Below are 27,931 nucleotides of genomic sequence, written 5' to 3' on the forward strand. Positions count from 1 at the left end.
TTTAAGTTATCCTTGACCACTGCGGAGGAAATTCTTGCAGTCTTCCGCCCACCCGCAGGTACAAGTCATTGAGATTTCTCAGCCTGTGTAGAAGGATGGAAGAGAATTCTGCCTTAAGCCTTTCAGTTTCGGAGCGGACCAATTTTTCCTTCTCCCCTGAAACTTGCTGTCTTGATCCTGAGTTTTTGGAGGTTGAAAAAGACGTTTTGGAACTTGCTTTTTCTTCTTGACCGGGAAGGATCTCTTCTTATCGGCCATCCTGTCAAGAATATTATCGAGCTCAGAGCCGAAAAGGGAATCCCATACAGCTTGCTCTTTGATGCAGAATCACCTGGTCAGGTTTTAAGCCATAAGGCTCTTCTAGCAGCATTTGTTAAAGCTGCTGACCTAGCTGACATATTAATTGCCTCAGCTGAGGCTTCTGCAACATAAGCAACTGCAGCAACCAGGGTAGGAAAGGAATCTAAGATTTCCTGTTTAGGGGAATCTGCCGCTATATGCGATTTCAGCTCGTTAACCCAGTATTCCGAATTCCTGGCTACACATGTTGTGGCCATTGCTGGCTTTAAATTGCTCATAACTGATTGCCATGATCTCTTGAGCAAAAGATCCATGCGTTTGTCCATTGGATCTTTTAAAACCCCCACGCCTTCAAAAGACAGGTTTGTGGACCTTGAAACCTGGCAGAAGGTTTCCAGCCTGGGCAACTTGTTCAACACCGCAGCAGGGTCCTCCTCGAAAGGTAAACCCTCTTGTGGGCTTTGGGAAAAAAAAAAAGGGCTTTCTCTCTGGATCTTGCCATTCTTTTTTAATGGCCTCAGAGATGATCGAATGAACTGGGAATGTTCGCCCCTTAGGCTCATCTAACCCAGCATACATGCGGTCATGAAGTGACAATTCCTTTATTTCCTCACTTAAGCCAAGCATAGCATGAATAGCCTTAAGAGCCCATCTACCTCTTCAAGGGACAGTTTGAATTTAGAGGGGACTGCCTCAGTCTCCTCAATCTCCTCTTCTGAATCTTTAACAGAAGGATCAGGGGACTGCTTTTTCCGATCTGAAGGGTTTTCAGGCAGAGATTCCAACACTGGGATAGAGAAAGACACCTGGGAGGCCTCTGAGGTGGAAGGCTGACTAGCAGCTGGGTTCACTAGTGAGTCACGAAAAGTCAGAATCGTGGTGTATAGCGCTTTCTTTACAGAGGCAACCAGATCCTCACATACAAAGGCTGATTCCTCTTTAACTAAAGAAGGGATGCAGGCACTGCATAGGGTTTTTTTCCAACTTTCTCCCAATTTGGCCCTGCAAGAAGGACATCTCTTCTTTGGGTCAGAGGTTTTAGCCTATGAAAAAAAAGACAAAAAGGGAAAAAAAACAGGGGACCCTTAGTAAAACCTAGTCTCTGCTTTGATAAGGATCACCACACAGGTGGACTAAGAAGAAACCAGTCAGCCTCTAGTGTCCAGACAGGCCCCTTGCCACTAGGGGGGAAGAAAAAAAGAAAAAGACCAAAAGCCTGATATAGGAGAATAAGGCAGACTAACCGCTGCCTCCTACCTGGACTTTGCTGGTGCCTGTGCCTGTCCCCACTGCTGCAGACGCCGACTCCACCATAGTAGGTGTGCAGAAATCCACCTGTGGCTTCACACGCCACCTCCGGACTCCCATAGTGCCTCTACACTGGACCGGAAGCAGAAATAGGCACCAGCTCCTGTCTTCCCTCCTCCCCCCTGCGTCCACGCCGGAAACGACGATTTTGCCGACCCGGTTTGTCACTTCTGGTGCGACCGCCGATAAACATGGCGGCGCACACGCGCCGCCCCTACGACCGTGCGGGCCACCGAATCTTTGGCTCTCTCCGACCACTAGGAGGGGAAGAGGAGCCCGGTTGCTACCGCTGCTGACACCTGGGTAGGTCTGGAGGACAGCGGGTCCCTAGAGGAGGAAAAAAAGGGAAGGAAGCCTTGTCCCTCATGAGCACCCGAGACCTTGGCTCCCTCCCAAAAGATGTTCCTCTGGGCCGGAGGAAACACAATAACTGAGGTTTGGTAGGGAGGTGTCTCCCTTTAAAGTTTGGAGGAAGAAGGTGTTTCCTAGGGAGGAGTCACTATCTCTCAGGTGCTGTCCTGAAAGATGTCTGGGGAAAATTCCAATAAAATACATTTAAGCTTTTGGGTGTAACATGACAAAATGTGAAAAATTTCAAAGGGGATGAATACTTTTTCAAGGCACTGTATGTAGCCAAAACTTTTGTTTAGGTTTGGATGGAGTAAGGAAGGGATAAAACCCCTGCCAGATAATTTTTTGCTCTCTGTGTATCATTAGCTAAATTTCTTTCACGTCCACATCAGGAAAACTCCCAAAGTGTGTTCTCCGCTTAGACAGCTGTCCCCATTGGAACATTTCACCTTACCTCTTGTTATAGAGACAACTCTAAACTTTTCAATTTGCCATCACTTTCTCTCAGTGACAATGGTCACCAGTGCAAATAGAGGGATGAATCAATGTGAACTCCAACCCATAATAACTTGAAAGAGGGCCTAACTCTTTCCCACGATATCCAAATGTAAAGTATAAGGTTTTCCCCTATACACTTTAAGCCTTTGCAATTCTTACCACATTCTACTCAAAAATACATCATTTCATAATACAACACATACATTAAAAAAATAATAGAGCTAATTAATGGTCTATATATGGTCTATTTTATGGCTCTGAAACAGAACTCTTATGACAAAATGAGGAATGCTGGCTTTGGAGACATTGTGAAACATTTTAGGGGTAGAAGCATCCAGTTCTTTCCTGTATACCTGATCAACATCACATGCCAGACGGAGAAGTACAGGAAATATGCGCTTGTACAGTCTGTACATTGGAGGAGGCCCTGTATTTGAATCAGGTATTTGAGATGCTTTTCCCAACATAAAAGTAACCATGCTATGCAAAAGTTCACAGGCGACAACCTAGAAGGAACAAAACAATTGGAATTATCATTCTTTATGTGACTCAAATGGCTAGTATTTAAGAATTCCCAAAACCTTAAAAAGGTAACTGCACTTTCTTTAAAGAAAATAAAGCATAGATAATTTCTCCAAGTGCTATTTTTTGAGTTAAAAGTAATAAAATTCCTTTTGCATTTAAAACTGTAGGTGCCAATAATGGCAACAAAAAAAAAAGTTTTATTCCTTTCAATATTACAAAACTGAGGATGCTCAGTTACTGCATACATAACCTCACTGTATGACTGGCTCAGTGCTTTCCTAAAGCTGAAGCTAGAACTGTAGAGGGACTTCCTGAAATAAGGGTTTCATTTTAACTAAAGTAATTTCTAATGACCTTACAGGTATAGGGATATATATCGCTCTCCTTTTCCTAGAACACTGAGATTGTTCAGATGGTGATAATGAAAGCAGATGCTTCAGTCAGTTTACAAGAGAACATAGTAAAAATAGTTTGTTTAGAGACAGTTTGCTAAAGTTCTTACCTTTTTGAAAAATGAAAAAATACCTGTAGATCACATAAGAAATGCAGAGTTGTCCTGGCTCCTGTGTATACTTTCCTTGTCATCTTAAGGAGTATGATCAGCACTCCCAGTTAGAGTACAGAACAATTAGTTCCTATTTTATGAAGTTTAAGACAGTGGGAGAGATTCAGTAGTTTAGCCAAAGACAACTGGTCAGGGCTGACAACACTTCATACACAAACGTGCGGTGTTTTGTCAGTGCCCAACTAGACTATAGGAGGCGAGTACATTTCTAGCAAACAAATGGGTATTTTTCTTTACTCACAGGACCTTTAAAGGGAAAAAATAAATGGAAATGCGCATGTACTGAAATAATATACTGCACTTTTTTGTGTTGCCCTTATACACTGAAGTGGCAGAAGCATCTATTAGAATACTGCTTCAATTGATAACTCTAGAGTAAACCTTAGTCTGTTCACGGATATGGAAATACGCAAATATATTCAAAGCGATACTAACAGCTTGAACAATTATAAATAGTCAAATGTACTGAAAAAGGACTTTATGTTATTATACAAGTAACGTGTTCTTGGCAAACTAATAAAAAAAGATTGATTCTGTCCACAACAAATGTTATACCTACCATATAATATTGAATAGTTATTCAATTAAACAATATTAATATTCTAGGCTTATCAGTTAACTTGTTAAATAAGTGAAACAAATAATTTAAATAAAGCTATCAGCACCTTTGTCTGTCTGTCACCAGCAGAGAGTGCCAGCTCAGTCACCCGTGGCAGAAACGTGTCCAAGTAGATCACAGGTTTCATATCAGCAAAAGGCACAGGAAAACTTAGCCTCTTCTCTGTGTCCCATGACACATGATTTCTTATCATTTCCTCAGTTGATGCAGCTTTGAATGGAGGAATAAAAAAAAAAACTTTTAAAAGGGAAAACAGACAAAAACACATTCTGAAAAGTTTATGGAGAAAGAAACGCCATCAAATACCAATTATAGTTAAAATAATTCCCTCATCTTGTAAATAACAAAGGACTTGAAAAAACTAAATATACTAACAAAGTAGAACAATAGGCAAAACTTATTTTTGAATTTTGGATAGAGCAAGGGAGGGTTTATAACCCCTGTGTCCCATTGGGGAGATTTCCCTTCACTTCCTTCCCCATAGCCAAACAGGAAGTTAAAGGAAATTCCTGCAAATTAATTCCTTTGTGTCCTCCTTAAAAGATTCCCCCCCTATTACTTTACTTTAGACTAGAGGACTTATACTGCTGCCTGCAGCACACTACACCCAAAGGCGATATCCTCATGCCTTTTTACATCCACCTGATATAATCTGGTAAATGTATGTTGAAGACCAAGTTGTGGCCTGCCAGATTTGAGCCATTAGTGATGCACTGCACACGGAGCACTAACAGCCCAAGAGGAGTGCGCTTTGATTTGAGAGGGTGGAATCTACCTCTTTAAACATAAGCTTTAACGATTACTTGTTGAATCCATTTAGAAATAGTAGATTTCGATACTGCCTGTCCTCTTTCACGACCTTCAGGCAATACGAACAAAACATCCGTTATCCAAATCTGATCAGTCTCCTTTAAGTAGACTAACTGCTTTCACCGCATCAAGAGAATGTAGTGATTTTTCTTCCATAGAACAGGGTTCTGGAAAAAAATGGTATCCTGGTTTAGATAAAATCCTGATACTACCTTAGGTAAAAAATTAGGATGATGCAATACTATCTTATCCTTGTGAATAATAATATGGCTCTTTGCAAGAAAGAGCAGCCAACACTGCAACCCATCTTGCAGAAGATATGGTTAACAGAAAAACTAGTTTTCTTTGCACCCACGCACTACCTTCATCTTGGCAATGAACGCATTAAGGATCGCCGACAAAGCATCCAGAGGCACTGCACTGTCTGCAGGCGAACCAGTTGCAATTGCCTGGATTTCGGGGGAAGAAACACCAGTTTCTGAAGCCATGCTGACCCTACCCTGTCTGCCACCTGTTGGGGACTTAGGACAGTGATGGTCCCACCCATAACTTCTGAAGGCTAAGGGGCCCCCACCGCAGGACTCACCACTCTGACCAAGATCTGCGCTGTACAGCTAGGTGTGCCTGTGTCCTGTGTCAGCTCCCAGATGCTTGTGAGAGAAAACCACGCTGTGCTGAGCCCCACTGTACAGCGCTGAACATGAAAACATGTTCAGGCTTCAACAAAATGGCTGAGGGTCCAGTATAAAGGACATAAAAACAGGCAAAATGGCCACCGTACTATAGTAAAACGGAATCAGACCATGCTGCTCCCTGGTATCACCAAAAATGGCCATCGAACACTGCATGCAATGAGGGACAGTGAAAACAGGCAGAGGAAATGGCAGCAAAAAGCGCTACAGCGATCAGCAGACATCCAGGGGAGAGACCTACAGACATCCAGGGCACAGCTACCCAGCGCAGTCCCCACCCCAGGTGAGAGCCCCTGTCTATGGCACACATACCGCTCAGCAGCCCATACAGCATCCCCCACACAGAGGGGGAGGAAAGATAGGGACAAGGAGAGAAGAGAGGGAGGTGAGGGACCCCCGAATTGACCTCCCAGGGAATGCCCAGCTGCTCTTCCCCACCGAGGCAGGGAGAGCTGTACTTAGCAGTCCTGACGAGCTGGTGAACATTCCATCACAGACCCACTCTCCGAACAGAACGGGGTGGGTGCTGGCCCAGCACACTGACGCAGACATCAGCAGCCCAGTCATGTGTGTTCCCCGGGGCATTACGCACACCGGCCACCCCTGGAGCTGGGGGGCATGTCAAGGCCAACCCAGCGCAAAGTTCTGGTCTGCACACGCTCGCTGGCCAGGCTGGGGAGACTACAAGGAGAAGGGTATCCAGCCTGTCACCCAGCCGGCTGTTGATAGCAGATCACAGGATCTTAAACTTGCGCAAAAGACAAACTTCTGCAGAAAAAAATTCACGGACTGATGGGCCCGCAGGGTTCCTAGGTCCTTCTCCTTCACTAGGCAGAAAAAAAAAAACTGAGGCTGCAGGAAGCAGGCTGGGGGGTTGTTACCTAAGGGACCGCTGTTTTGTTATAACAGGTTAACATGTTCTGCCTAGTTCTCTGCTGAAGGTTGCGTAACAACCCGATCGTCTAAGAAAGGAGCTGTGTGTCAGTCGGTGAACGTAAGAGAAAAAGTTATTTTTGTAATGCCGACAGAACTAAATTCGAGTCCCAAGGGTTCAGGGGGGTGACCTAACCGGAGGATTAAGCATTAGTACCTGAATAAAGCTACGAACCAGAGAATGCAAAGCAAGTGGTCGTTGAAAAAATATTGATAAGGCCGACACCTGTCCTTTGAAAGTACTCAAGGCCAGCTTTATTTCTAACCCCATCTGCAGAAGGTCAAGGATTCTACTTATGACCTATTTCCTGGGGTGCCAACCCCTGGTTTCATACCAGGAGACATATGCTTTCCAGACTCCATAATATATGATTATGCAGGCTTAATTGCAGGCTTCCTTGCATTAACCAATATTCTCTCGCCCCCAGATCCTCAGTTTGAGAGTCCTAGGGTAATGGAATGGAATCTGTCTCATTTTATCCCATTATGGAATGCGATCAAAGCCACTAACCTTTTTTCCCATCCTATCATGGCTGAGAATTTTTTTTTTTTAGAAATATAGGCAGGGGCCGCAGTTTTGTAAACAGCTGCAAACATTCCATGGCCCCTGAAGGCTCACTCTGATCATGACCCTGCCCTGCCTCCCCCCCCCACCCCCAGGGGAGGATGCCATTGTAGAGATGAGTTTTAGGATTTCAGAGCTTTTCTTTTGAGTGGCTTGGAGCAAGGCACAAAGAAGGACGAATAGTGAAATAGTGTGTCACAAATAACAGTTCCACAGAAATGTGCTTCAATGGGCAGCTGTCACAGACCACAAGCGAGAGGCGGCATATGCAATGTCAAACAATGTCTTTGCTTCGCTCTACGTCCGTTTCGTCATGCGACGTCTTAAAGAATGGATTTTTAACTCCAATACTGGTTACACGATTAAATGGACGTAGGGTGGGGCAGGGACGCTGTTTGACATTGCATATGCTGGCTTACGCTTGTAGTCTGACAGGTCCAGAGACTAGAAGCTATTGTATTGCCGAGTTCGATACTCCCTAGTGCCGGGTAGGCACTCTTCAAATGTGAGTGGATTACAGAGGAATTATTTTTCTTACCAGCAAGATGTTTTTACGCTATGGGAGCCTCCTTTCTTCGGTTTTGTTTTCCCTTTGATTCAATGTGATCTATGTAAGGAGAATTTGACCGGAAAACGGTGATCACTGGAAGATATTATTGAACCTCTTGCTGGGCTATAATTTTATTAAAGTGGTTGTAAACCCTTACAACCCACTTTGACCTACAGGTAAGCCTAGATTAAGGCTTGCCTGTAGGTCTAAGAAATAGCTCCTAAACCTACACGGCTTAGGAGATATTTGCCAAAAGACAGGCACCGCTGTCTTAAGACGCATGCGCACTGAGCACGCTGCAGTTAACTGCGATATGCTGCGAGTGGCGGCTCCCGTGTGCATGCGCAGGAGTGACGTCATCGCGGCTCAGACAAATGACAGCGCCGGAGCAGCGTGATCCACCAAGAAGATGGAGGCTCCGGACTACAGGGGACAGTGGTGACCTCGCTGGCTCCTGTGTCAGGTAAGTGACACATAATAGACTACTATGTGATGCATAGTAGTTCATTATGCTTTACCTTTGCAGGGAATCAAAGATGAAGTAAACCCATCAGGGTTTACTTCCTCTTTAATTCATTGATCTGGTAAGTCCATTTTAGTGAGAGTGTTGAAGGACTCACACAGCTGTGGAGCACCTAATGCACTTATAAATAAAGACGTATTTTACAAAGAAGGAAGGGCTACGTCTTCATTGAGGTGGAAGTCTGATGCCAACTCAGGAAAAGAAGAAGAAAGAATAGTCTTCCTGGAGGAGAATGGGGAATGGCCCCTTGCAAAAAGAGAGCTGATAGCTCAGAGACACATCTGGTAGCCATAATAGCAACCAAGAAGGCCACTTTGCATAGGAGATTATCTAAGGGGATATTCCTGATGTGTTCAAATGGTGATTTCTGCAGGGCAGAGAGAACCAGACTCAGGTGCCATGGAAGCACAAAATGCTGTAAGGGGGACCTGATCTAAGATACACCTAGAATAAAGGTTATGATAAGACAGAGTGAGGCCAGGGTTTTTTGGAAAAGAACGACACATATCCTTTAAATTGCTTAAGGCCAAGTTCTGGTCAAGTCCGGTTTGTATGAGGGCAGAATATGAGGCACAAAGTAATTTCTAGGAATGAAGTACCTGTGTGCACAGCAGGCAAAGAAGGACTTCCAGCTATGACAGTACATCTTTTTGAAGTGTCTTTTCTTGCTTTTAGTAAAGTAGGACTGACAGACTCGGAGACCCCTTGTCTTATGACCTGGGATTCACCAGCCATGCCATAATATCCAGTGAATGAGAAACAGGATGGAATAGGGAGCCCTGAAAAGGCAGGTCTGGCCTGTTGTGAAGCGACCAGGGGTTGTCTCCTAGTATTTTGAGTATGTCTGTGTACCAGGTTCTTCTGTGCCAGTTTGTTGCAATAAGAAACATCCGTTTCTTAGCACTGCCAAAAAGGGATAGATTAGCCCGAACTGAGAAAAGGGAAATATTAAATCATTCAATGCCTGTGCAAGAGGATGCTTGGTCCTGGCCAAAAGGGTGACTAGAGACCAGAATATGCACATCTAGGGTTCCCATCTCTGATATATCAGAATTAAGTGGTTAGGGAGAAAGGACCATTGGTATGTGAACAACAGAAGATGCTGGACAGTGTTTATCCATTCATGAGATGATCTTGCTTGCTTCCTTTGAGTCTACATGACTCCTGATGCCCCTTGATGACTTATGTAGGTCACAGCTGTAATGTTGTCTGATTGCATCACGATTACATGTCCCTGCAGAAGGGTGATCCAGTAATTCCGAGCTATCCTTATTGTTCTAAGTTCAAGGATGTTGAAGGGCAGCTTGGCTTTCTTTGGTGACAAGGTTTCCTGAACTGTGAGGGACTGTAACACTCCTCCCAGCCTGAAAGCCTGGCATCCGTCCGTATGACCCTCCAGTGATATGGCAGAAATGCCTTCCATGTTGTCATGCTTGAAATCTACCAGACTAGAGATTTCCTTCCTTGGCTGGATAGGAAACGGTAGACAGAGAAGGAACATGCTTGATTCATGCTAACAAGATGTGTTGGAGAGATCTTGAATGAGGCCACATGGGTGAGCCTTGACAGAGGGGCATCTCTCTGATCTCAAGTCCATAGCACAAGTTCTGAGAGACAGCAATTGTTTGTCTAGAAGGAAGACTTTTGCTTGAGCTGTGTCCACAATTAGGCCCAACTATTCCAGGTGAAGAGAAGACTAAATAGTAGAATTTTGGAAGTTGATCACCCAACCAAAAGCCTGAAGCATCTGAATAGTCCTGTGGACATTTGCAGATACAGTAGCTAAGAGGGAGAGGAGTACTTTAAAAGAAGGTCTTCTAGATAACATGTGACCTGGAATTCTTAAAAAGGGCAAGAAGAGGTGCAAGAACCTTTCTGAATATCCAATGAGGCAGATATTAAGCCAAAAGGGAGTGCAACAAACTGGAAGGGACTGCCACCTACTGCAGAAAGCACTAATGAGGTGGATAGATGGAAATATGCAGATAGCCATCTTGGGTGTCTACACATGCCAAGTATTCCCCTTGTTTCAGAGATGCAATCACTGACCTTGCAGATTCAATGCAAAATGTTTGAATTTGAAATTATTAAAGGGATTGTAGGTCCAGTTGTAATATCACTGTAAAATTTTGGCACCGTGAACAGCCTGGAATAGAATCTTTTGTACCTACCCTTGAGGTACTGGAACTACTCCCAGGAATGGTTCAGGGCCTTATGCAAATCCGACTGCCTTTGTGGTGAGAGTGTAGTGTCTTAAACTCTACTTTGTACCCCCCTGAAACCACTGATTAAATCCACAGGTCTAGGACATCTATGACCCAAAGTAAGTCAAACTGACAGATATCCTTCCCCCACACTTAATAGCGAGGACACCCCTTCAATGGAAAGAAGGCTTCTAGGAAGACTTGGTGGGCTTTGTGGGCCAAGTTTTGCACTAAAAGAAGAAAGAAGGAATGCTATTGTAATTGCCCAGTTAAAGTATAGTACCCGAATACAGGATTTTGCTGGTTGTTCAAGTTGTTGGTTGAGGTTTGGCAGACAAAAAAAACATCTGTTTAGATTTAGCAGGTCTCAAAGGTCCCAAAGCGGAATGGCGAGACCGGGGAGATTCAAGTGACAGTGCCGAAACCTTTGCGCACAGCAGGAGTGGGCATATCTACAATGGTAAGCATGTTGTGTAAAGCCGTAACATCAGATATATAAGAGCATGGGGGTGAGAAATATTCCACAGCCTCCTCTAGCATTGCCTTTGGGTCCTATTAATTCACTTCTATTTCTGCCTCTTCTAGGGTGGGTGTTTCAGGATTCAACTGTAAAAACAGTCTAGTTGAAGTAGCCTGGTATCTTTGAGCCCTGAACATTGATGGTTGCATTAAAGTTGTTCATTATCTGAAGAATTGTGCCCTAATAGCAATTAGGTAGGCAACTAATACAGTATCTGAGATTGGATCGGGTCCTGCTCTGATGCATTGGAGCTATTGTCAGTATGAGATTGAGTGTTGTGTGGGCCTTTGGATGAGTGAATATTTGCCTCAGCTTTTGCCTGGTTTCTGCCATTGCTCCGGGTGACAAAGTATGGAGCAGAGATGAGGAAAACATGTCAAAGATGGAATACACAGCAACCCAGATGCAGACTGTTCTTTAACAAAGTTCTCATGGCAACAGGGCAGGTAATGGCAGCATAAAATAAACAAAACAGTCCACACTCCTGGGTACAAAACAAACCTTTGGCTCATAGCCTGGAAAAAAACTTGTCCCTTAACCACTTAAGGACCGCCGCATGCCAATGTACGTCATCAAAATGGCATGTACAGGCCCAAGCACGTATATGTACGTGCTTGCCTTCCAGCGGGTGGGGGGTCCGATCGGAGCGATCCGGGATGAGGGGATGGCCGTTGGTTTCTGCCCATCCCCTCTCGATCACTCCTGGCGAATGAGAAGCTTCCTCCCCTGTGTAAGTGTAAACACAGGAAGGAGGAAGTGATGTCACACTCCTCGTGTCGGTCTTTTTGACCGGACGGCGAGGCGTGAAGACATCCAAGTAAGTGCACCAACACTACACTGACACATAGGCACACTTTTCACCCCAGTCACCCCCCGATCAACCCCTTGATTGCCCCTAGAGTTAACCCTTTCACCAGCGATCGCTGTATAAGTGTCACTGGTGACGCTGGTTAGCCAGTTAGTTATTTAGGTTCCCCGTCAGGTATTTATATAGCGTCAGGTACCCCCATATAAATACCCAATAAAGGTTTTAACCCCCTGATTGCCCTTAGTTAACCCTTTCACCAGTGATCACCGTATAAGTGTTACGGGTGACGCTGGTTAGGTAGTTCGCTTTTTATAGCATCAGGGCACCCGCCATTTATTACCCAATAAAGGTTTAACCCCCTGATCACCCGGCGGGTGATATCAATTCGGTTTTAGGGTCAGATAGGGTCTGCGTCGCCCCAGGCAGTGCTAGGTTAGTGCCAGTACCGCTAACACCCACGCGCAAAGCATACACCTCCCTTAGTGGTATAGAATCTGATCTGATCAGATCTATACTAGTGTGCCCAGCAGTTTAGGGTTCTAAAAAAACGCATTGTTAGCGGGATCAGCCCAGATACCTGCTAACACCTGCGTTTTGCCCCTCCGCCCAGCCCAGCCCACGCAAGTGCAGTATCGATCGATCACTGTCACTTACAAAACACAACACACATAATTGCAGTGTTCGCAGAGTCAGGCCTGATCCCTGCGATCGCTAACAGTTTTTTTGTAGCATTTTGATACAGTCGCTGACAACCTAGGTGCTTTTTTTGCCTGTGAGTCTCAACTAGTGTACCCCTAAATTTAGAGCCCAAAATGGCAAAGCGAAGGTACACTAGTGAAGAGGCCTACACGTTTCTGAGCATGACAGATAGTGAAGAGGAAGACACTGATCTGTCAGATTCAGGCTCAGAATACGAACCTGTAGAGGACAGCGGCTCCATGACAGATAGCTCTGACGACGAAGATGAGGTCCCTGCTAACATCAGGCGTACCCGACCCCGATCTTCTGATGTTGTTGAGGTGCAGGAACCGCAGGTCCCTCGTATGAAGCAGAGAGCCAGTACTAGCGCCTCTCATCCTTTTGGTGAACTGGCAAGCACCAGCGGCCTAGTACACCCTGGACGTACATCCAGCACTGCAGTATTACGTGGTGACGTGGCGAGTCCCATAAGTGCAGCTCAAGCTGGCGAGGTGGCAAGCACAAGTAGTGTCCCGCTGCCACCAAGAAGAAGACGAAGGCAGGCCCGTCGTTCCCATAGTGTCCTTCCTGCAGAATTCGCCAATCCTGATTGGGTGCCCACCACTTCTGCAGCACCAGTACTTCCCCCATTCACTGCCCAACCCGGTATTCAGGTGGATACAGATGATTTTACGCCACTCGATTTTTATTCTCTGTATTTCACGGAAGATCTCTATAGATCTATTGTGGACCAAACTAATTTATATGCTGGTCAACACATCGCCGATAATCCCCAGTTGCCTTCCCTTGCCAGAGATTGGAAACCAGTTACGGTTTCTGAATTTAAGACCTTTCTGGGCTTTTCCCTCAACAGGGGCACACAAATTCATGACGTTGCGGGCTTATTGGTCCACGCATCTGACTGACCACATGCCCGTGTTCTCTAACTCCATGTCCAGGAAACGATATGAGCAGATCTTGCGGTTCATGCACTTCAATGACAATGAACTGTCATCATCGTGGAGACCCTGAATACTATCGGCTCTACAAAATTCGGCCCCTCATAAACCACTTCAACCAACGTTTTTCAGACTTGTTTAATCCCCATCAAGTTGACTGCATGAGTCCTTGATTAAGTTTCATGGTCGCTTGTCATTCAAACAATACATTCCCAACAAGCGTACCAGATACAGGGTCAAGCTCTATAAGTGCTGTGACATGGCCACAGGCTATACATGGAGCTTTATGGTTTATGAGGGTAAAGATAGTTACGTAGAGCCGGAGAACTGCCCTGACTACATAGGAAGCGCTGGCAAGATAGTGTGGAACTTGGTGTCACCCTTATTCGGAAAGGGGTACCACTTGTACGTGGACAATTATTACACCAGCATGCCACTGTTTAGTCACTTGTTTGATCATCACATTGGAGCATGTGGCACCGTGCGACCTAATCGCAGGGGCTTTCCCCAGCAGCTTGTAGATTCCCGTCTTAGGCTGGGGGAGAGAGCCTGCTATCAGTGTAATAATTTGCTAGCTATGAAGTGGAGGGATAATAAAGAATGTTTTCATTCTTACCTCCCTTCATGCAGATACGAAGGTCCAAATTCCTACGGCGACTGGTATTGTGGAGAAACCCCTCTGTGTCAACGAATATAATAAAAATATGGGAGGGGTGGACCTCAATGACCAGCTCTTGGCGCCGTATCTAGTTTCCTGTAAGGCCAGACGCTGGTACAAAAAAGTGTCTGCTTACTTATTTCAATTGGCTATGCTGAATGCTTTTGTGCTATACAAAGCTTCAGGTGGGACTTTATCCTTTCTTTTCTTCCAAAGAGAGGTTGTCACAGAGCTTCTGTATCCAGACGGTTCTGCACCTCACCATTCCCAACCAAATGCAGTAAGCCGGCTGCATGAGAGGCATTATGCTTATGCCCTCCCGAGTACCCCTACCCAACGAGCCCCCCCAAAAAGATGTCGTGTCTGTACCAAGCGCGGATATAGGCATGACACCCGTTGTTATTGTCCACGCTGTCCTGGCAATCCTGGTCTTTGCCTTGGTTAGTGTTTAAAAAAAAAAAAAAGTGTAAAAAAAAAGTGTAAAAAATAAATAAAAAAGTAAAATAAAAAAAATATATATATAAAATATAAAAACCAAAAATAGTTGTCGTTTTAATGTTCTCTCTCTCTTCTCTCTAATTTTTTATACTTTACTGTTTACTGCGTTTTATTGTTAACCATTTTTTTTTGTTTTCAGGTACGCCATTCAGCTGCAGCGCAGATTTATTTATCTCGACAGCAATAGCGTTTTGCTCCCACGATACATAAAGCCGCAACTCCAACGCTGTAGGAGGTGATTTCACCACCACAGTTTAAAAAAAAAAAAAAAAAAAAAAAAAAAGAGCATATATGCCCGAAGCATGGGGGTAGCAGGGGCGGAGGAGCGATTTTGCTCCTAATGCCGCGTACATACGGTCGAAATTCCGACGGAGTGCTTGCCCGTGGAAAAGTTTGACCGTGTGTACGCGACATAACTTTTTTGCGGGAGGATGCCCCCATACTTCGGCATATATATATATTTTAGGCACAGGTTGTGTTAAAAAATGTTTTATTTTTTACTGTTTTTTTGGCATTTGCTTTGCAGGTATGGTATGGTACGGTAAGGTTTTACTGTTATACTGTAATGTTACTTTGTTTTAACATTAATCATAATTTGCTTAGCAAGTACGCCATTCAGTTGCAGCGTGGATTTATTTATCTTGACAGCAACAGCGTTTGATCCCACGATACATAAAGCCGTGACTCCAACGCTGTAGGAGGTGATTTCACCACTACAGTTAAAAAAAACAAAACAAGAGCATATATGCCCGAAGCATGGGGACAGGAGCGATTTTGCTCCTAATGCCGCGTACATACGGTCGAAATTCCGACGGAGGGCTTGCCCGTGGAAAAGTTTGACCGTGTGTACGTGGCATAACTTTTTTGTGGGAGGATGCCCCCATGCTTCCGCATATATAAATGGTGCATGTATGTCCATCATTAGAAGTGGGTGGATGAAGGGAGGTATTCTAATGGTGGGCATACCCACCGATCAATCTCTTTTTTTTTCGTTCAGCCAACATGACTCTCAGCAAATAGCTTGGTTGCGAAGGTGGCGATTGGTTTTCTGGGCCCCGTACGCAGCTAGGCTCCCAAAAAGTCCCACACATGTGGTATCCCCGTACTCAGGAGAAGCAGCAAAATGTATTTTGGGGTGTAATTTCACATATGCCTATAGCATGTGTGAGCAATATATCATTTAGTCACAACTTTGTGCAAAAAAAAAAAAAAAAAAGTTTGTAGTTTTCCCGCATCTTGTGGCAAAATATAAAATATTCCATGGACTCAACATGCCTCTCAGCAAATAGCTTGGGTGTCTACTTTCCAAAATGGGGTCATTTTGGGGGGTTTTGTGCTATTTTGGCATTTTATGGCCTTCGAAACTGTGATAGGTAGTGAGGAGTGAAATCAAAAATTTTCACCCTTAGAAATCCTGAAGGTGGTGATTGGTTTTCGGGGTGCCGTGCGTGACTAGGCTCCCAAAAAGTCCCACACATGTGGTATCCCCATACTCGGGAGAAGTAGCAGAATATATTTGGGGTGCAATTCCACATATAACCATGGCATGTGTGAGCAATATATCATTTAGTGACAACTTTTTTTTTTTGTCATTATTCAATCCCTTAGGAGAAAAAAAAAAAAATATTCAATGGGCTCAACATTTCCTTGGGGTGTCTACTTTCCAAAATGGTCATTTGGGGGGGTTTTGTACTGCCCTGCCATTTTAGCACCTCAAGAAATTAGATAGGCAGTCATAAATTAAAAGCTGTGTAAATTCCAGAAAATGTACTCTAGTTTGTAGACGCTATAACTTTTGCGCAAACCAATAAATATACGCTTATTGACTTGTTTTTACTAAAGACATGTGGCTGAATACATTTTGCCCTAAATGTATGACAAAAATTTAGTTTATTCGATTTTTCTTATAACAAAAAGAAGAAAATATCTTTTTTTTCAAAATTTTCGTTCTTTTTCCATTTATATTGCAAAAAATAAAAATCGCAGAGGCAATCAAATACCATCAAAAGAAAGCTCTATTTGTGGGAAGAAAAGGAAGCAAATTTCGTTCAGGTACAACATTGCATGACCGCGCAATTACCAGTTAAAGCAGTGCGAAATTGTAAAAAGACCTCTGGTCCTTAAGCTGAAAATTGGTCCGGGGCTAAAGTGGTTAAGAGGGTTACACCCCCGCCTGCCTCAGGGGCTCAAAGCCCATATAAGCAGTGATAAGTAGCCAATCACTCTATCCTCCTGTGTCCTACGTCACACTGCACCTCACAGACACCTGCTATTTGCTGTCTGCTTCTTTTCAGGCCTCGCCAGCAGATGACTTGACCCTTTTAGGACCAAAGTCCCTGTAATCAAGGTTAAATGCTCTTTCTCACCCAAAACCTCTCCGGGCCCCCAAATTCAAGATCCTATATAAGGACTTGGCAATCTTGGGAAATTTCTAAGTCGGTTAACCCCTTTATAGCTGGGCTGGAAAGTGAATCGATTCCAAACAAAGTCTCTGTTACCGGATATTTTTAATTTAAGAGCACATACTATTGTGGAGCTTCAGTAAAGGTCAGTGATGGGGTGATCCTGTCTTCCAGTCCACATCGGTGGTCCCTATATAGAACCACAACATACTTTTGTGGAAAAAAAAATACGAGCCTCATACCAGGCAAAAAGGGTTCTCTATGGACAGTGGTACACCTTCCTGGAGTTTTAATTTTTAGCCTTGAGGAGGGTAAGAATGATAGTCAGAAACACCCCTATGGCTCAGGACTTGGGCTTCAACAGCAATGCCATAAAATCCAGCAACTCTAGGACAGGATGTAAGATTGGAACCTCCAACAGTAAATCTGGTCGAACTGGTAGACCCCATGGCTTGTTCACAAAAAAAAAAAAAATCTACGTTTGCAAACAATGTTCATCCTGGCCAAAGCAAGTACCAACAAAATTACCAGAATGCACAATATGTTTATTCTGAGCAACACACAAGGAAGAAGCTGAAATGAAGGGAAGGCATACTGTAGATCAGGGAAAACTGATCCCAAGGAGTCCCCAGGGTATCAACCACAAATGCTTGGGGATCCACGGTTCGACACTCAAACCTGTTAAGTTTGTTTGCCAGTACATCCACATCAAGCGTCCTCCACTGAAGACAAATCTCAGTGAACACCCCAGGGAGAAGGGTTTATTCTCCTGGATTTAGCTACTGAGAAAATAAACCTGCTAAATTTCAATGCTGGGAGTGTGCATTGCTGAGAAGGCCAGAACATTACATTCTGTCCAAGACAAGATCAGGTCAGATTCTTCCTAATGTGTCCTTGATGGCTGTTTTATGCCACAGCCGTAGCATTGTACGACTGCACTGACATGGTTAAAGGAAATCACCAGAAGCTCCAGGATGTCGATTGGCAACTACTTCTCCTCTGATGACCACATTCCCTGAACCAAGAGGTTCTCCAGAACACAACTACAACCCTACAGGCTAGCATTCATTGTCAAATTCATCAGAAGGAAGGCTTTCCTGGTATCCAGAATCTGAAGGCAAACCTGGACTTGGGAGTCAAATGCATCGGCAGGTTCAAGGACTCCTCAGGTTTGTCCCATACCAACAAGATATCAATATAAAAAGAGCTCTATAGGGAATTTGCAAATAAAAAAAACTGCCTCAAAAGTGGCAATCATCTTCCCAAGCAGCCTCATGCAAGTCCAAAATCAAGAGATGTTCCAATAAACTCAGGTGATCCACCAGGGACAGAAGAGACAGCCATTTCCTCTGCAAAAGTAGTCATTTCGCCTGAGCCTTGAAAAGGTCCAAGCCTAATACTCCAGATACCATGTAGGGACCAACCATTTCGCTCTGCTGATCCAATGCCTTATCCCACCACAAAAGGAGAGGAAGGGAAGAAGAGCAGCCACAAATACTTCCCGCGCATTCCAAAACAGTGAGAACCCCTGAGAGCTGACCTCGCAAACCAGAAATGGCTGCGCAAAATTCCTCCCTTGATACAAAAGAAATTGAGAATTTAGCTCTTAAGACCTCAGAGCTGGTCTGAACCTTAGGGGAGCCATTACAGGACAAAATACAGCGGGATTAATAGGCTGTTGATACACTTATAATGGAGAAGACACCCAGTTGATAGGAGTACCAGCCCAAGCCAGAACTGTCTAGGGTGGCAATTCACCCTTGACAGACAAGTGCACCAGTGCCCTGGTGCTGATGCGCTGTAGGCTCCTGTGCTGTGCAGAGTCTGTGGCTGAGTAGCCGAACCAATGAAGCCGTTGTGTTCGCATTAGTTACTGTGCCCCCTGAGCAAATACATGAGATCACGTCATTGCACACCATCCATCCTTCTGGAACGCCAGACCTACAGTGTATTACTCTGCCTACAAGTTCAACCTAAACATCACCAATGCACACTGAACACTGTAAGGACAAGACTACCATATATCGTCCACCTTTTACAGAAGCACTCACCGTTTCCATGCTGCATGCTCAATCTATTCCCCTCACGATGTTCATGGGATACAAAACCAACCGGCAGCATTAAAGGCTGTCCTCGAACTTGCACGTAAAGTCTTGGCCTTTTGGCCCTAGGCGACCAACCCCGATGAAGCCCTTCTCCACCCTAGCAGGGTTTCTCATAACATAAGGGACTAAGCCCATGAAGATGATCTTCAGAATGACATTTGCAGGCACTACTGCCACCTAACGATACTAGCTAAAATACTGAGGCTTAGCTGAGCTGGGAGGGGAGGGGATATGTCTGGTTAGGGATTCCTGCCTTTTTAACGATTATTTATAAAGCGGCATAACCTAAGTAGTGATAAGTGGTAATGAACATGAAGTGCCCTGTAAAGTACAATTAAGAAATAGGAATTTCAGTAGATTTTTAGTAAACATGAATCCTTTAAGAAATCAAAATAAATATTTACCTGTAACCAAGCGGTGATTAATTTGTCCCCCTAGACATCCAAGTATTCGTACTACTCGGTTCCTCACTGATGATAAAGATGCCTCTTCTTTCTGCAAACAAAAAAAAACATAAAAAAGAAACTCTTACTACTCCTCTCCCTTACTCCCTGTCTGTCAGCTAGTGACGATGCCCGCCCTTCCCCTCCTGCTGCTAAAAGCAGCCCTCAAAAAAGCCACTCGCCTGCTCGCATTTTGCAATTAGATTTTGAGGGCTGGCGAGGAAGAGCTGCTTGGGATCTGGTGACGAGTTGGCAGCCTATTTGGAATGGGAGTCTATTTCCCAGCAATCAAGGAGGGGAAGAGAGAGTGTGAGAGCTGCCCAGGTGTTCAGAGCACAGCACGTGGAACACATCGATATCAGGTTTCATTTCAATAGCCGTGTTCCCCACTGCTCGCTGTCATATACAGACCCGCCCCCTGGTCCCAGGACTTTGATATGACAGATCACCCATCCAATCCCAGTGACGGGTGATCTGTCACTCAAAGTTCCACGGCAAGGGGGTGGGGCTGTATATGACATTGCGCGGCGGGAAAACTGCAATTGAAATGAAACCTGTTATCGCCAAGTTCCCCGCTCTGCGTTCTGAACACCTGGGCAGCTCTCCTGTGGGCACAAGGCTGCATTGGTGGACAAAAGGCTGATTTGGTGGGCACTCGGCACAAGGCTGCATTGGTGGGCACAGATACAGTTGTTAATATTTTTATAACTTAACTCTGTGTAATACATTTAACTGTCATTTCATGAGATAATTTATGAGGGCGTGTTTAGGGGCAGAATTAAGGGAGGGACAGGCTGGGTAGGGCAACTGGTGGCAAGTAACCCTTGAGCCCTGCTAAAAGTACTTTGTAATGTACATACAATCCTCTCCGCTTGAAAACGTTCTATGCTCGAGTATATGCTCTTTGTAAAAAAAAAAAAAAATTAAGGGTAGAAAGATTTCTACCTTATTTCATAGCGCCACTCACGTGACTGCTCGTTGCTCTCGTCTTACGTCAGTGGGGTATTCTCTGCCCCTCCCGCTGTAGCCGTCAGATCGGAAAAGGGAGCAGCAGTCACGTGAGCGGCAATATGAAATAAGGTAGAAATTGGCATATTTGTTTTTCAAAGAATGTGCACTGGAGCACAGACCGTTTTCTAACAGAGAGGATTGTATGTACATTAAAAGGTGGCTTTACAACCACTTTAAGAAGTGAAGATTTACTGTGCTATAGTGACAGCTTTTAAGTTTTACATTCCTTCTGAAAAATAGTAATGCATTTGCTGGTATGTGAGGTATTTAGGCACTCCTGTAACGCACCCGCGCTTACCGGGCTCCCCTTGCCCACTGGCGGGCCCAGATCTCAGTGATGGGTGTCGGTGGGTAGAGGGGAAAGAGAAGAGCAGGTACACATCTGCTCTCCTCCCCTTCTTCTTGTGACCCGGAAAGCGACATCTGACGTATGTCACTTCCGGGTCAAGCTCTCTGTGTCCCCAGTTCGCTTTGCCGGTAAAGGATGTTTTGCAATGCGATCAGCATTGCAAACAAATTAGTGGAGCACAGGGGAGACATGCAGGGTCTTTTAGTAAAGAGAACCCATCACCTAAAAATAATCATAGGGGACTTTTTAAAATCCCCCCCCCTAAAAAAAAATTTGAGGCCCCCCCCACATATACAAAATGTATGCATTGGGGCACCTACGCGTGAAAAAGTCAATTGTGATACATGTTACAGATCGCCGCACGCACGCCTGAGTGAGAGCAATAATTTAACACAAGACCTTCTCTGGAACACTAAACTGATACCTATAGGGGGCTTTTGAAGAATCACCTATAGAAAATATAGACACTAACAGGTTTTATTTACTAGAAGCCCAGGAAAATATAATACATACCACTGATAAGGATTTTGCTCTTTTTATTTGCCGAATAAGATATTGATTAAAACCCTTTTGGGTTGCACGTGACAGGCGCGTCATTTCAAAAGGACTAAGCAGGTCATCTAAAAATAAAACCACATTAACCGTTAGACAGAATTCAAGGTATCGATTCATAGTGCATTCTACTACTACTACTCAAATAACACCGAAAGACAACATGAAAGTAAAGCAAGTCGATTTTTGAATGAACATTCGTATGAAAAGTCTCATCAGCATGAAGACTTGATGAATGTTGGTTGAAAGTACTTTGAAGAAAATTTGCTTTCATCGTTTAACTTTTAGGAAAATTAACTTTCCAAATGAAACCCATGCACTGCTATAAATTCCACCATGCAAGAAACAGGTTTTTATTCTGCTCCTTTGAATTTGCTTGTCACTGTGGTCAAAAGTGACTAATGTTTAATAAATCAAAATTTGAACAAATATTCTTAAAATTAAACAAAATTGAACTAGTATATGGGTAGCTGAAGTCTTTACACATTTACCTTATATAGAAAGGTCTTCAATAAACATATCAACATACATGAAAACTAGTGGTGAGCCAGTTGTGCTGTCCATGACAATCGATTATAAATGCCTCGCTTTTAATAAATGTACATTTTCTATACTCTCTATTACCTGAAGATGATGCACTAGTCAAGTATCCATCCAGTGAAGGTAGAACATCCTTGTAATAAGGCTGCATTTTACTTGGGCAAATTCGGGAAGACCAATCTTCAAGAGCATCAAGGCCAGCATCGGCAAGAGATGGACAGCTCAAGCCCAACCTAAATGCAGACTAAATATAAAAAAAATAAAGGAATCCATTTTACAGCTGGTCAAGTATCATTAGCCAATTCCGTACATAACTGGGTCAAAAGGGCAGGCAAAATACTGCACACGCTAAGCTTTTTGTCTTCTCACACACAAGAATGGTGCAACAGGGAATAGGTAATTATTTGCATAGAGAATATAGTAGCAAAAAACTGAAATCTTAAGATTCTGTAAACGTGGGGACCTATTTATAAAGCCTAGCAAAATATGCACGTTTAGCCATGCTCCACTAGATGCTATTTTGCTCCAAAGATTGTCTGCTATTAAATACATCTGGGTAAAATAAGGATAAAATGGAGAAACTGCAAAGCAAGAGTAACAAACAAAACTTCTGAAAAAGGTATTTGCAGGAAGATTAATTTTCAGTGATTCACATTTTCATTCTACAGTCGTCCTTATCTATCACAAGTATATGTCAACAGGTGACTATGGAGCAACATTAAAAAGTTCTTTGTCAAGAAAAATTGTACGGTTAAAGGGGTTGTAAAGGTCCGCATTTTCTCACCTTAATGCAACCTATGCATTAAGGTGAAAAAACACCTGGCAGTGACCGGCCCCCTAGCCCACCCATTTTACTTACCTGAGCCCCTTCATCTTCTTCAGCAAAGACGTGCCGTCTCTCCACGGAGTCCCAGCTTTGATTGGTTAGACTGATAGCAGCGCAGCCATTGGCTCCCACTGTTGTCAATCAAATCCAATGATCTGGGTGCCAGGGCCAAGTCATACATTTAGCTTCTATGGACGCCGAATGAATGACTCTGGAGCATGGCCGCAAGGTAGCCCCCTCAGAAGAGTGCTTCTCCTAGGGGGTTATCTAATGCGGGGAGGAGCTGCGAGAACCACCGAGGGACCCCAGGAAAGGATGTTTGGGGCCAATCTGCAAAACGAGCTGCACAGTGGAGGCAAGTATGACATGCTTGTTATTTTATTTATTTTTTTTAAAACAAAGTTTTAGTATCAGACCACCTTTTAAAAAAAATTGACATTTTATTGCAGAAAAAACAAAGTCAATTTAATGTTATGTTGCCGTAAATAGTGGCAAAGCATTCCACCTGTGATCGATGCATTGCAGGTGCAATGACAGGCTCCTGCTGACTTTTTCCTCCATCTCTATAGATGGAACAAAGTACATTACAGAGGAAGTGTCAATGGACTACGAGTGCAGCGATTACGACACTCGTGTTAGGTCTTCTGAAAGATTTGTAGTTCATTCATGTACAGATCTCAAAAGTGACATTGGCTGCGAGGAAGAAGAATTCCCACACACTGTCAAGGATGGGGGAATTCGCTTGGCACTATGTTATACCCTACATACCAGGTAACATGTAAAATGCTGCAAAAGGTTGAGTTAGCCATTAAACACGATTTATTTCAACATCATAAGCTGTAGAGTTTTCATGGCAAATTAGAAATTATGATCAATCAAATCTGGTCCTGGCATTCAGAGTTGTTAGAGTGATTGCTACCAATCACAGTCAAAGATACATGCAGGAGTGGGGACTGTCACTGCACTTTGCCAATTGTGGGATAAGAATTCCTCTGCAGTATTCAGCAAACTATTATTTTTGCCTGAACCTAGCATTAAACTCATATTGCCAGTAAACAGTTGATATTCACAAATGTCATATATTATTATAATACTGTATTTATATAACCCCAACAGTTTGCACAGCGCTTTACAACATGATGGTAGACAGTACAGTTACAATACAATTTGATACAGGAGGAATCAGAGGGCCCTGCTCGTTAACGCTTGCAATCTAGGAGAATACATAAACATACATAATAAAAAGTATTTAACCACCTGAGTTCTGGGCATTTTAAACCAGTTATGCAATTGTTTGTTTTAGCACTAAGGTTAATAAGGCACTTGGTCTTAATGGCTTTGGCACAGCAATGCTTGTTGTCAAACTGATAGCTGTCAGTGACGCTCAAGGTTAAACTAAGGGGCATCAAAACCGTGGTTACAGACTATTCCCTTGACATCACAGGGATTTCTGTGAACTGTGGCTGCCATGTATGATTAAGAATGGCAAACCCAGCTCTGTCCAGCCCACTTCTGCAGATCTTCAAATTTACAATCTATTTCTCATTAATAACAACCAGCATTAAACAACTATTATAAAGTTTATGAAAGCCAACATGCAACTGCTGGAGTATAATGTGTAAGGAAATACTACACTCAGGTTATACTGGATTTTTACTAAAGATCCAGTTAGTGCAAATGAGCTGAGGTTTTTCATTTTAGCACAATTGCAAATTTCCTATCTTGTATTAGCAGCACACTAACAATTTTTACTTGTTTGCTTTAAAAATGTTAAAAAGGTAAGGAACGATGCATTGCAGATGACATATATTTAGAACAGCCCTCCAAAGCCAACTAACCCACACAGTGTGGGTAAGATAGTAAATTGATAGTTGATAGTAAAAATTAATCAATGAAGCATTATAAGAGAAGGTTCTTAAGTCAGTATTCTTACTTGCAATAATGGAACATAAGCTTTCATGTCCAACATGATAATATTGTAGGGTAGAGAAAGGATAAATGTTAAACAAGATGCCAAAAGCTCATCTTTAAACTGTTTCATTTTGGCAGATACCTAGAATCAACAAGCACACCATTATAAGTTAGGACAGTGTAAAAAGGTATATAAAAGTACAATAAAACACTCAAACATGTAAAATAAAAAAATAAAAAATAAAAAAAATTTACAAAAAAACTAAACTGACTGCAGGAAATACCTCTTTTCCAAATTTTGAAAACAGTGCAAAGCAAGAAAGCTTCTCAGGATCTTCGGAACTTTTATTAGAACTTTTTGAAAAGCCCTGAATGAAAAAATAAATGTAAAAGTATAAGAAACGATCAGCATATCACTATAATACAAAAATATAATATAAAATCTGGTGAAGCTATGTATGGTAGCGAATCAGTTTCTAACTTCAGCTTGTTCAATTAAGTTTTGTCAAAAAAAACAAAAAAACATGGAAGCCGATTGGTGCCTATATAGAGCTGTACCAGGATTTTACACCCCAGCTTTACTAAATCAATCCCAAAAGGTAAAGAGCTTAAAAAGTGCTTCTATGATCACCAAACCAAATAGTGATTGTAAAATATATAAATAAGGCCCTGTTCACATCTCAGCATATTGGAATTTCAAGAAAAAAAGGTGGTAATACAGCGCTGTCTAACCAATATTTGTGAAAAAGTAACTGTGCTTAACCACTAGGCGTCCGCTCTATAGCCGAAAGACGGCTGCAGAGCGGACACTAATTGCCGGGAGGCCGTCCCTGGACGGCCTCCTGTTTACCTCCACAATGCGCGCTCCCGCGAGCGTGCATCGGGGAAGTTCTGTGCTGGCCATGTCCCTTGGACACGGCCAGTCACAGATCACTGTAAACGGCCGCTGTGATTGGCCGTTTACAGCGATCGGCTTGGCCAATGAGAGATGATCTCATATGTAAACATATGAGATCATCTCTCATCGCCAGCTCTCCCTCCTCACACAGACAGCGTGTGAGGAGGGAGAGATTAGCGGCTGCAGCGGCCGCAAGTAATCTGTCCCCAGTGTTCCACCTGTCCCCAGTGTGCCACCTGTCAGTGCCATCTGTCCCCAGTGCCACCTGTCAGTGCCATCTGTCCCCAGTGCCACCTGTCAGTGCCATCTGTCCCCAGTGCCACCTGTCAGTGCCATCTGTCCCCAGTTCCATTTGCCCCAGTGCCATCTGTCCCCAGTTCCATTTGCCCCAGTGCCACCTGTCAGTGGGATTTGCCCCAATGCCACCTGTCAGTGCCATCTGTCATCAGTGCCACAAATAATGCCATCTGCGATCAGTGCCACGTATCAGTGCCATCTGTCATCAGTGTCACATATTAGTGCCATCTGTCAGTGCCACGTATTAGTGCCATGTGTCATCAGTACCATCTGTCATCAGTGTCACGTGTCCTCAGTGCCATGTATCAGTGCCATCTGTCATCAGTGCCACGTCAGTGTCCCTGTCCTGGTGCTCCAGGGCCTTCAAAAGTGTAATAGGTAGTCAACAAGTTAGATGTGTAATTTATGCTCCTAGAACACGTGACGGTGCTCCCTGCATGTTGGGCCTCTCTAAGTGGTCAGGCTGTGGAAAAGTCCCACATATGTGTTATCATAATACTCAGGAGTAGCAGAATTTATTTTGGGGCGTCATCTGTGGTATACACATGCCAAGTGAGAGAAATAACCTATTACAATGACAATTTTGTGGAAAAAAAATCTTCATTTTGCAAAGAATTGTGGGAAAAAAATGACAACACCAAAAAGCTCACCATGCCTTCTTACTAAATACCTTGGAATGTCTACTTTCCAAAAAGGGGTCATTTGGGTGGTATTTGTACTTTCCTGGCTTGTTACGGTCGCAAGAAATGAGATAGGACACCAGTACTTCAGATGTGATCAATTTTGTATGATTTGCACCACAGCTTGTAGACTCTAACTTTCACAAAGACCAAACAATATCCACTAATTTATTTTTACCAAAGATATGTAGCAGTATAAATTGTGGCCAAAATTCATTAAAAAAAATAAATAATAATTAGCAAAATTTTATCACGGAAACAGAAAAATGATAGCGCAAAAAATAAAAAATCCAGAGGTGATCAAATACCACCAAAAGAAAGCTCTATTTGTGGGAAAAAAAGGACAAAAAAATCATTTGGGTACAGTGTTGCATGAGTAATTGTCATTCAAAGTGTGAGAGCACCGAAAGCTGAAAATTGGTCTGGTCACGAGGGGTGTTTAAGTGCCCTGTTGTCAAGTGGTTAATAAACTAAATAAATTAAAACATTGAGAAAAAAATGTGACTAGATTGTAAGCTGCAACTCAATTGTGAGATACCCACAATAATATCAATAAGTTTTCCGAAAAAGCTGCGATATAAAAAGTGAACTATATAATATCTAATACATATAGCATAATGTAAAAAAGTAATGTGATAAACCGTTATTCAATTAACCATATAGGGTCAACCCATATGGCATGGGTGAAATGCAAAAATATATGAAATTACATACAACTGTAAAAAAAAATGTTATATAAAAAAATAAAAAAAATAAAAAAAACATACACCACAAGCACTAGAATCAGAATATTGTCTCTGAACAAACTCCCTGAGAGTAAAGAGTTAATTAGTTCATTTTCCAGAAGAAACTATTTTTCATAGGGTCTCCACTGTGATATTGCACACGACACCAACGAAGAAGTGTCATAAAAAAACGACACTATGGCTGCCCGTCGCTTCCGGAATCAGCACAGAATTGCGGGGACGTCATCACGCCAATCCTCCCTGCGCCATCCTCCCTAATGTCTTCTAGTGCCCCTGGAAGATGTTACCTTTAATGAAACGGTATAGGCAGGAGCGGCGTGCTAACGTCACCGCGATTCTGCTCTGATCCCGGAAGCGACCAGCAGTGATAGTGTAGCCGGCCGGCTGGAGTTTTTATGTATAGGCGCTTTTATATCCGAAAACATGCAAGTGCAATACGATTATCGTTTTATTAAAATAACTGACAATATTACGCTATGGTGGTTCCTTTCTTTTATAAGTGGGAAATGAGCGGTGTGTCAGTAGGAGCATAATTTTGCCTGAGTGGAGTGTTTTAAAGGATTTACCTTCTTTGCTACCTAAACCTTGGCTGGGTGATAAGCCATTG

The 27,931-nt window shown here is 43.3% G+C and overlaps 1 protein-coding gene across 5 annotated transcripts in view; it reads right to left on the minus strand.

Moving 5' to 3' along the window:
• Positions 1 to 27,931, minus strand: part of PRKDC (protein kinase, DNA-activated, catalytic subunit) — a 794,135-nt gene that overhangs the window by 565,413 nt on the left and 200,791 nt on the right. For all 5 annotated transcript variants that reach the window (XR_013277654.1, XR_013277655.1, XM_077492661.1 and 2 more), the window contains exons 19-25: positions 24,988 to 25,071; positions 24,726 to 24,845; positions 22,051 to 22,210; positions 21,388 to 21,494; positions 19,476 to 19,566; positions 4,213 to 4,376; positions 2,811 to 2,963 (exon numbers count right to left, since the gene is read on the minus strand). Coding sequence is in view for 3 of the 5 variants with exons in the window: in XM_077492661.1 (XP_077348787.1) it covers positions 2,811 to 2,963; positions 4,213 to 4,376; positions 19,476 to 19,566; positions 21,388 to 21,494; positions 22,051 to 22,210; positions 24,726 to 24,845; positions 24,988 to 25,071 (879 nt within the window). In the remaining 2 variants the exon portion in view is untranslated. The remainder of the gene's footprint in view (positions 1 to 2,810; positions 2,964 to 4,212; positions 4,377 to 19,475; positions 19,567 to 21,387; positions 21,495 to 22,050; positions 22,211 to 24,725; positions 24,846 to 24,987; positions 25,072 to 27,931) is intronic.

The sequence above is a fragment of the Lithobates pipiens genome, unplaced genomic scaffold (assembly GCF_037356315.1).
Source record: "Lithobates pipiens isolate NorthernLeopardFrog02 unplaced genomic scaffold, aLitPip1_a1.2 Scaffold_19, whole genome shotgun sequence".
Classification (NCBI taxonomy): domain Eukaryota; kingdom Metazoa; phylum Chordata; class Amphibia; order Anura; family Ranidae; genus Lithobates; species Lithobates pipiens.